General features: G+C 30.2%; 1 protein-coding gene across 5 annotated transcripts in view; it reads left to right on the forward strand.

Moving 5' to 3' along the window:
* Positions 1-11,146, forward strand: part of LOC106460007 (CLK4-associating serine/arginine rich protein-like) — a 99,564-nt gene that overhangs the window by 49,002 nt on the left and 39,416 nt on the right. For all 5 annotated transcript variants that reach the window (XR_002610658.1, XM_022386596.1, XM_022386594.1 and 2 more), the window contains exons 8-14: positions 124-220; positions 1,256-1,334; positions 2,682-2,758; positions 6,359-6,400; positions 6,662-6,862; positions 9,526-9,849; positions 10,314-10,592. Coding sequence is in view for 4 of the 5 variants with exons in the window: in XM_022386596.1 (XP_022242304.1) it covers positions 124-220; positions 1,256-1,334; positions 2,682-2,758; positions 6,359-6,400; positions 6,662-6,862; positions 9,526-9,849; positions 10,314-10,592 (1,099 nt within the window). In the remaining variant the exon portion in view is untranslated. The remainder of the gene's footprint in view (positions 1-123; positions 221-1,255; positions 1,335-2,681; positions 2,759-6,358; positions 6,401-6,661; positions 6,863-9,525; positions 9,850-10,313; positions 10,593-11,146) is intronic.

Genomic DNA, 11,146 nt, shown 5'->3' on the forward strand with positions numbered 1-11,146 from the left:
GTTATAGAATTTATAGTTTTGTGGTTTCATGGTGATTACAAGATTGGTCAAAATGACCTAGTTTTGATTTTTATGTTAACTTACATGAAACTGTAACAAACAGTTTTGGCTTTTATACTGCAGATGTTGGAATTAATGTTGAAGAGTTGACTGTGGAGCAGTGTACTGAGATGAATGCCTGTTCCACAAAATATGGCATGAAAGGAAATGATTACATCAGGTAAGAGATTTCTTACTTGTATATTTTTTGTAAAAGGATTATAATATTTGTTCTTTTTTCATGACTAGATCACTGCTATAGATGGGTTAATGGAAAATTTAAAGAGCACAGAAGATGTAATCAATATCAATTTTAATTACTGTAGAGTTTTTTCTTTTTGGATGCAGCTTATTAATAAATTTTGTGTGAGTATGGAGAAGAAACAAAAACTGGGTCAGGCTATAGAACTGGAACAATATAATATCAAATAACAATGCATATTCCACAGTATTCATCTATCTGATAAATAACAGACTTATTTGAAAAAGTTTTACTTTTGAAGTGGTACTAGCGATTAATGGCAATTAATTTGTGTCAACATTAAATATCGGTTCTGTGTGTATAGACACAATTGTATATTTGTATGTGTAAAACTGAAGCTTAAGTGCCTTTTGTTGTCAGAAATGAATAAGTTAAGGGTGTTTGAAGTAATTTTCATACTTTTTAGCACTGGTTGAACCAAATCTGTTTAATGTAAGGATGCTTGCTCTCTTGTATTATACAGTGATAACTTGTAACACACATTTATGTAGACTTCAACCAGCATAAAAAACATAAGAAATTCTTTCTGACTTGGTACATGTATTATCAGTATGACATTCAGTTAAACTATAAGATCATCAGTTATTGCTCTGAATATGATTTGAGTTGGTAAATTAATGAGTACCGGACATTCCATTCATTTTAAAGGATTACTAAAAATCAAGAGAGACGTTGAGAATGGAAGAAAATTAAACCAACTTTAATAATTGAGTGTTCTTGTTATCTTTTCTTACTGCACGTGTTAGTTAACCTAAATTCTGTTGGCTGTTTTTAATATTAAACTATCAGGGATGCACACCACGCTAAGAATAATAAACTAAAACCTGTTTGTAGCCTGTAAGTTTGGTTACTAATAGTGTTCTGGTGCCTCTAATAGTACAGTTGAGAACATATAGTTAAACAAGAAACCAGTAAATAGGTTGGTTAGAGATTAATGTTGCAATAACTTTACAGTTTTCTGCATGAGGATAGAGAAGAAGCAGAACAGATTCGGCAGGCTAGAGAACTGGAAGAAGAAAAGGCTCTGTATTCTGTAGGCTTTTCTGTCACTGGTTTCATAGATAATTTTATTTTTCTTATTAGATATTAATACAGATAATTTTATTTTTTGTTAACACGGATTAGAATAATCTGTATGATTGTACTGTGAAGTAGTGTAATTTATGTGAGATGTCATGAGTTATTGTTTTTCAGATGAAACTCATAGGAGTTTTTTCCAGATTCCTGTATCACTCTAAATTCTGTTTTCTGTAAAACCTTATTTTCTTATCCCTTTCAATGAAAACTTCTAAACAAGGGTGTGAAAAATTATTTAGCTTCAAAATTTCTATCTATTTTAACTAATCTAAAAATTTAACATTACCCTTAAAACAATAATTTTGGCTGTATATAGATTAAAAATTCATATTACTGTGTAAGTTTCTGTATGAATTATTATCCCAAATTTTTTAACATTTTTATGTTAATCATGTGTTCATAATAATAACATTATTGTATAATGCACCATTCTTCAGTCAATACAACTACTAGTTGAAATATACACCACATATGAGAATGTCAAAATTGCACTGCTTTAAATTTGGAAATAATTAAAAGACTTGCATACTTACTTTCAAAAGTCACTGAAATACCCACTTCATATTTAATGTATTAAATCAAAACAACATACCCATGAATTTTATAAGTTTGATTGTTTGTAAAACTAAAATTTAAGGTTCGATCCATGTGATGGGCACAGTGCAAATAGTATGTTGTGCAAATTTGTTTTAAACTTTGTGCTTAATGACAAAAACCATGAATTTTAACCCAGATATTCAAAAATGGATTTATACTGACAAGGAAGATATTAATTATCTGCTGTTTTGTTTGAAAAAAATATACATGGAGGTAAAAAAAGAAATTAAAATAGTTATTAAAAAATAGTATGCTTGTGACTTGGTTATTATATGTTCCCTCAGAGAGCATAATAAAACACACAAATAGTTAAGTACGTGGTGTTTGCAACAAAAATAGTTTTTCTTCTGTGACTAAATTGATCGAATTTGGAATATGAATTCCTTTTCTTTGAATTTATTAACCAAAAATTACATTTTATTACAAATAACAGTTTGAGAATGTTATTTGATTTTCTCAATCCTACATTTTTTAAATGAATTTATTAATAAATTTGGCTTATACTCCAAACACATGATACTTTGGCAGAAAATGTAAATACTGTTAATTTAAAAGAATATATTACAAGCACATTTTAATTAAAAAGCACTGTTTTTTTTCCTTTTCTGAAATGTAATTTGTCCTTTTTGTTTTTAATTATCTAAAAAAATGAGTTTCCATTACAACAAGTTAACCTACTCTTGCTTTAAATCTTTGTTTCATCCAGGGAAGAAAGTCACGTCGAAAAAGACGAGCTCTTCGAGAGAAGGAACTTCAAGGAAGAAGAATAACTAGTCCTCCAAGGTAGAACTTGCCTGGATATAGTTTTAATTGTGTGTGAAATAACTTGTTTACATAAAAAATAAGTTTTGTTATTGTTTTTAATGTTATTATTGAAGAGTTAAAACTTATGAATTTACTTTTATTAGCATTTAATAAGTTTTACTCCATTATTTGTTTATAAATGTAAAGGTCTTAAAATGAAATAATAGTTTGATTTTTTTTTATTAAAAGACAGTTGTATATCAGCTTACCAATAGAAAAAACAAACACATAAAGAAGTGTTTCCATTACATGCTAGGTGCTGATATTTGGCTTAACTTCACAAAAGTAATGGTGGCAATTTTTGAAAATCTAAACGCTGTATTTTAAACAAGTACATTCATTATAGAATTGATAAAAACAAGGACAATTGTACATGCCACACGTATTTTGTTTATTATGACCATGGTTTCACCAGTGAAGACATCATCACGTACAGACTGAATTAGCTTGTAAACAGATAAATATATGTGTGCTAAATCAAAGAACCAGAAGTAACTTTGACACTCAGCCGGAGGCAAATGGGGTGAGAAGTGGTGAGGAGCTTCAGTTTATTTGGCCATTTAGACCTTTGTCTGGATTCATTTTTATAATTCTGTTCATTTCTAAATTTCTAGGTGATTGAATTTTTTTATCTTTTTCCACAGTTGTGTAAAAATTTGCAGTTTTTTTTTTTGGATGAAATTGCTGTTTAGTTTCCATAAGGTGTAATGCAAAAGTTGAATCCATTTTTCCAAATTTCCAATATATTAACTCTCTCAACATAGGCTCGGTCAACTGAACTGACCATGTGACCCCTTTGTACTCGTTTAAAGTCTCTATAGATTTAATACTTCTAACTTTCAATACAGTGTATATATATCTTCATAAAATTTGGCAGGGTTTCAGTTAATATTTTCACATACAAAAAATCATTTTTTTAGCAAAGTATATGGAATAAAATAAAGATTTGTTTGTGAATACATTGAGTATTTGTTTTGAACAGTCCGTGTACAAAGTAATTTTCAAGTTAAAGTCTTTGTTGTTACAATACATTTTGTCCAGATTATTTTTACAGTAGAAGGCTGGTCTATAAATTTCTATGTTCAATGTGTTATATATTTTGTGAGAAAGTTTTTCCAGTTTAGCTTATTGTACACCATTTATTCTTGATTTCATTTGGTACAGTATGCAGGTATATTGATTTGAAGTTAATTTCCTTCAATTTTTTAAACAGCAGTGTGTCAGTTAACTTAGTTGTATAACCATTATTGACAGCAATTTGTTTTATTGTTATTGCAATTTCATAATCTTCAGATGACAAGAGTAGAGTGATAAGACAATGGAGTATTCATTTTCCACAAGTTGGTTAATTTTTCTGTGGCACGTTGGTGTAGACCACACAAACACTCAAATTTTATATGAATGTCTGGACAGTAACCTGCATGAATGTAAATCGTGGATAAAAAGGACATAAAACTATTTATTTTTGTATAATATACAATATGTCATATAATTATTGTTGTGGCCAATGACTATACTTTTTGTTTGAGGGAGACACAGACATTAAAGATACTGTGGTAACTTGTTTTAACTCTCTCAACACGGGCTCAGTCAATTTGACCAACCACGTGACCTCTTTGTACTCGAATAAAGTCTTTATAGATATAATACTTCTAACTTTCAATATAGTATGTATTTCTTCAAAAAATTGGCAGTTATTCAGTTCATATTATAAGTCTTTCACATACAAAAAATCATATTTTTTAGTGAAGTATTTATAATAAGATAAAGATTTGTTCATGAATATATTGAGTATTTATTTTGAATAGTTCATTTCAAAGTAATTTTCATGTTAAAATTAAAAATACTTTTCCTCATCTAAAAAATTTCAAATTTCTTTTTTGTAATACCTAAAACCTCCTAAATGCATTTCTAGCGTTTTTTTTCTTCACTAAATCCTTATAGTTTTTGTTATTTTCTCTACCCTATCTTAAAATGGTATTGGTCAATTCAACCAACCTCGTAACCACCATAAAAAAATCGAAATAAACTTAAATTATCTTTTTTTCTTTCTTTCTAGAGTGACTTTAGATTGTAACATGAAACTACATTTGTTTATCCTAAGTAGCTCTAAGTTTACGCACGCGAGCAGCTCATGAGTAATGTAATTCGATAGCGTAATGTGAGCTGCACATTTCCTGAGTGTTTTACAACTTATAATGGTGCAGATAGTAGTTAAACATGGTTCAAAGGGCAATAAAATTTAATTACAAATAGATGTATACAGTTACGAAGTTATTTAAGACTAGATTAGGTAAAATAAGTAATAATAATAATATAATTAAAATGGTTCACAAGGGAAAAGATCCATATTTTAGATTATAGTTACTTTTATAATAATAAAGAAAGAATAAATGTGAAAAACAAGAATAAACTACTTACTCAATCTTCTTTTTTCTGGCTGTTGGGCTACAAAGAGAGTTAACCCTAATTTTTTATGCTATAGATAGTAATGCACTTAATAATTTTTTATTTAATTAAATAATGCACCAAAGAATATAGACTAATAACAATAACTAATATAGACAAATTTACTTAATTCTCAAAATTTTCCTGGCTTTCTAACTATGTGACAAGAGCTGTTACAAATTCATCCAAGCTAATCGTTAACTTTACCAGGAACGAATCTTGTACTGTGAGTGATATTGATGATATTCTGATCAGAATACAATGTTATACAATACATAATTTGATAGATGAAAACCTTGACTTTCTATTGGTTATAGGTAATATATAATAAAACATAAGAGAGAACTCTCAATGAATTGTGAAAGAGAGGATGTAACGAGAGGGGCTGATTTTCTATTTGATAGCTCTGTAACCAAACAATATTGAAGGCTATAAAAATTATAGTTTGTCTGAGCAATAATGATTTTATAGAGAGCATTTTATGTTTATTTTCATACTTTTTTTGAGGGGTGGTGGATAAAATAAGGATGATGACATGCTCAGAGAAAATGTGGGTCACACTAGTGGAAATTCAGGACTTTTTTAAATATTGCCTTGTAGAATTAAGAACTTAAAACTTGTATACTATTAAAATAATGATTATTAGCTAATTGGTATAATATAAACAAAAAATAGTTTAATAAAATTTTGAATGTAAGACACTAAAACTTTATGTCATGTGCAGTAAAGGATACGTGGGGTGATAGGGTTAAGGATATTGTCTGGAAGTTTATTATATCTGCATAATAGAAAGCAGGCTTGCTATACACTGTCACTGTTATGAAAGTCTAAAGGAGTGCCCTTTTAACAACAAAATTCAGGAAGAATCCTGGCTCATCCTGTTGCATACAGTTCTTCTTAGGACTCTCTTGATGGATCAATAGATTCGTAATCAGAGTTTAGGATAAATTAGAAACCAACTGGTAAATAAAGATAAAATTTAAGCAAATAATTAGTTGTTAGACTGAGGTTAGGCTACTAACCAAAAGTTAATATTTTTATAATGAGCCAAATAAAACTGATATCTTTTTATGTAATTTTAAATTTGTACATAATCTTAGAAAAACTTAGATGTTTTGTGTTTATTTACAGTTATGCTGCGAGAGAGAGTCCAACATACAAGCCATATGCAAAGTAGGTGTACCTGGTAGTTTTAAGTATTATTAAAATCTTCCTTTTTTGGCAATATATTATACTTGTTTGAAAATGTTTACAATTTCACTGAAAAAAATATGATGACTTGCTTAGCCATTAACTCTTTATGTCTCTCTAGCTTTAAGCCATTATAAAATAGTTATCACATCTGTCATGGAATATTATTGCAGGAATAGTTGAGAACTAGAAAAAGTATATGATGATACTTAAACAATCTTATTATGTAATTATTTTTTACAGATCTCACTCCAGCTCACGCTCTCGGTCACGATCTCCCATCAATGCTGGAGAAATAACCTACATTACCAGTTTTGGTGGAGAAGGAACAGATGAGGACCGTGGAAGAGCATCGGGATTATCTAAACAGAAGAGATCTTCCACCACCCGTAGACACCATCATTCAGGGTCCAAGTCTGGCAAACACTCAGACAGGAACTCTCGGTCGGTAGAGTGAATCAAGTCCCTTCTCTCTCTCTCTCTCTGTGTTTCTGTGTGTTGTAGCAGTGTGACTTCACATGATCCTGGGGCTTTCTGGCAACCACAACAAGATTATGTGAATTTTCTTACAGTGCAGTCTAGGGCCTGGAATTAGAGATATTTGATGTTAGGGTTAGTATAATGGGAGAATAGTGACTTTTATATCATTTCATCCCTCCAGTTGTGTTAAAAATTGTGTAATTTATATATTCCAAAGATAGTTTAAAGCAGTGTAGACAGTATGTTCTGAAATCCAAGGCTTACCATGTAGAATTAATTTTTGTCTTTTTGACACAAAAACAGAATAAACTGAAATGTATATATAAAAAAAATGTTCAGAACTTTATAAATAAGAAACCTACAACACTACTAATTCTTGGTTTCAGTATTTTGTAACTGGAGGGAAGATTTGTCATCTGTACAAAACAAATTCTGAAATTAATTACAATTTATCAACAAAGCTCTTTCATGTTTGAAAGTCTTAAAATCAAAATCAGTACAGGTAAAATGTCACATTTTTCCCATTATTTCATACATATTATGTATGTAAATTTCAAGTGAACGAAAGAAAGCAACAGTATATTGTAATTTCTTTAGAGTATGAATTGCTACCAGGATTTCCAGGATCATCTATTTTTTTATTCTCACTATTTGAGTTTGAAGAATAATAAGCCAGACTTCCACTGTAATATATGTATATATTTTTATTTTAGTGAGAGAGAGTTTTTATTCTGACATCAGTTTGCCATAAATTATTACTATAGTAGTTGCTTTCTTTCATGGTAAAATAAGCTATTACAGAAAATGAGTTTTTTTATAGTTAGGTAGAAATCAGGTACTGTAAGATAGCTTAATCCAACCAGTACAGTTTCAGGGTTTAAAATTGTATTGTGTAAATATATATATTTTTTTCATCTCATTAGAAATGTAAAAAGTACAATATTTACTTCAGTAATCTCAATTAAAAATCTGAGTAAGCATTTTTATATGTGGTTCTCAAAAAAACATGAGCTACCAAGTTTCAATATAAGCAGATATAGCAATGTCAACATGATGACAATTTCACAGAACATTCTTCTCATTAACTGGCACTGACTATCAGGCACCCATGATTATTTTTCTTTTGCTTTTACTGAGGTCAATTCAATATTGCCAAAGCAGTATGTTGTAGAAATTATCATGGCTTACATTAAAAGGTGAGAAGTTTAAGAAGCAAAATGAATAGGCAATGATAGCTCACCACATGCAACTGAACACTATTTATAGTTGCACTTGAATATTTTTATACACGTGTTATTTTTATGTGTTTAAGTTGGTATTTATGAATTTTAATTTTTATATCTTATGTACCTAAAAGTGTATGGCTCGATTTCATATCTAACCTGTTGAGTATCGTCTGCAGTTAACAAATTTAATTACTTTTATGACAAGTACAATGAATTATATTCTACCATTCTTCTACAAAAGCAATAACAAAATTTATCACTAACTAATAGCTATGAATTGTTAATTAGCACTGTCCTACCTGTTTGTGCTATTCACAGAAATATGGGCTTCTTGAAATTTAACCTTGTTATTCTCAACATTTTTAAAGAAATTTTAAGTTTGAAGATGATTGTAAGCATACTTCTGATTAGCACTTGCCATACAAATTTTAGGTGTTTTATTATTGCTTAACATTGTTATGTATAGACTTATTGCCAGACATTTTATTATGTTAGCATTTATCTTTGTTATGCACAAGAAGAAACTTAGCTCAGTGAAAAAAAAAAATTTCACGTTGTGAAAGATAAGAATATACCGATAACAATTCAAGCAGTGAAAGGAGCTTTCTTGCTCTTCTTACAGTGTTAAAACAGGGAAGTCACTAACAAAATATTAGAATAGACAGATGTTAGTTATTAATGTTTTTGAAACAGGGAAATCACTAGCAAAACATTTGAATAGACAGGAGTTAGGTATTAATATTTTTAAAATGGGGAAGTCATTAACAAAACATTAGAATAGACAGATGTTAATTATTAATATTTTTAAAATGAAGAAGTCATTAACAAAACATTAGAATAGACAGATGTTAGTTATTAATGACATTTTTATTTAGCTGAAGTTTTGATGGGTTAGCTGATGTTTTTCAGACTTATCAATTATGGTGAATTTTGTTAACACCTCAGTTGTCACTTTTTTTTTCAGCATAAAAATTGTATTGTGGAAACTATAAAGTAAAGTGAAACATTTTTAGTATTATTTGATGGTTTTAAGGATTATATGGATAATACTTGACAAATACACAAGTTTATACCTTGATTCAAGATAGATCCAACTTTGTATTATTAAAGTTACATGTACTTTTCACACTATATAATAATTTTTTTTTTCCTTTTCTGTAACTTGAACCCAAGCTCCATTCCATCCAAACCAAGTTATCAGCCTGAAATACAGACAGAATTAGGTCATGTAGTTGAGATGTTTCTGGTTGATATTCCAGTTATTGTTATCACGATTGTGCTGTTTTAGATATGAAAACGTTTGTAAAGAGCATATTTAGAAAGATCTAAAGGTATCAAGTATCAATATTAAAAATATGTTGATTATATATATATATTTTTAATAAATATATTTGAATATAGGTCTCAGAAGAAAGACTCTCCAGCCAGGAAAATCATAGGACCTGATCTACCAAGTGGTAGATCTCATAGAGGAAGGAGGTCACATAATTCACGCTCGCCTTCAAGGTCCTCAAGGCACTCTTCAGCAAGTTCTTGGTCGTCTCGAAGTTCATCCAGGCACCACCGGAGAAAGCATAAAGTTTGGAGGCGAGATGAAACAAGAAATAGACATAGACGAACTAATAGAAGGAGGTCTCGTTCTAGATCATCATCTTACAGCTCTCGGTCTAGATCAAGGTCTCGTAATCAAAGAAGAAGAAGAAGAAAAAGTATCTCTACTTCTAGGTAATGAAGCTTCTGTCATGGAGTTTGATGAATGGGAATTGTTACCCGAGCAGAATTTCCGTATTAGTAACATTGAAATGTAGCTTGCGAGATATATGTATATATATGTGTGTATACATACATACATATATATATATGCATGGTAAGATATCTCATTGTATTAAAGAAAACATTTTATCTACCTGTATTATGTATGAGCAGCATGTACATGAAAGTAATTATCTTAATTTAAAAATATATTTCTATATTTAACATAAACCCATATAATCATGTTAGAGTATTAAAGATGCATTTCTTCTCATTGTGCTTTCTTAGGCTATACCTACATTGCTGATTTAGTGATAGTTTTTGTCAGATGAGAGTAAATACCAAATACAATATACAAGGATACTAAAAAACTGTACATATGCTGGTTGGTACCATGTTTGTCTCTATATTAAACATGATTGTATTTCAATATTAAGATCCAGATCACACTCTCGAACAAGGTGGAGATCGAGGTCTAAATCTTCTTCTCGTTCACGATCAAACATAAAGCACAAAGGGCAATCAAATTCTAAGTCTCGTTCAAAGACTCCAACTCGTGATTCACAAGAAGACCAACCAGTAAAGTTACCAAGTCCGCCACGTAAGACTTACTATCGTCCCAGCTTGTCTCGTTCTGGCAGTGAATTGTCAGAAACCAGTGATACTGAAATATCTGACAAGTCCAGCACCAAAATGTCTACAATACCGGGAGCCAAGTAAGTATCACTTATTTAAAAAACATTTGTTAGGTAGTCTATCTCACTCCGTCTACTTAACTGAAACAATTGTTGGATGTCACTCACTCTATGTATGTATTAGGTCATCAAGAAATTAATGTCACATTTTAGAAAACTTTCATTAACCACTCTCCACAAAATGTACATCACGTATAATAGTTAAACGAACCACCTAAACGTCACGTTAGTGTAGCTCATATAATGTGTAAAGTTTAGTATACTCTAATTCTTTATAGTGATGGTACACGATGAGACACACAATCGGCATGTAGCCACAAAAAATATAAAAGAAGTTTATGGAAATGTTTGGAACGTTCGTAAGTGTCAACGATGGTTCAGGAAATTGCGTTCAGGTGACTTTAACCTTAAAAATTGTGATGGCAAGGCCAACATGTTGGAATTGATATTGATGCTCTGAAGACGCTTGTTAAGACTAACCCAAGGCAACACACTCATGAAATGACCCTGAATTGCATGTCTCTGATGAAACAATACGTAAACATGACAGGAATATGGGAAAACTCCATAAAGAA

This window comes from Limulus polyphemus, unplaced genomic scaffold (genome assembly GCF_000517525.1).
Source record: "Limulus polyphemus unplaced genomic scaffold, Limulus_polyphemus-2.1.2 Scaffold692, whole genome shotgun sequence".
NCBI classification, from domain to species: domain Eukaryota; kingdom Metazoa; phylum Arthropoda; class Merostomata; order Xiphosura; family Limulidae; genus Limulus; species Limulus polyphemus.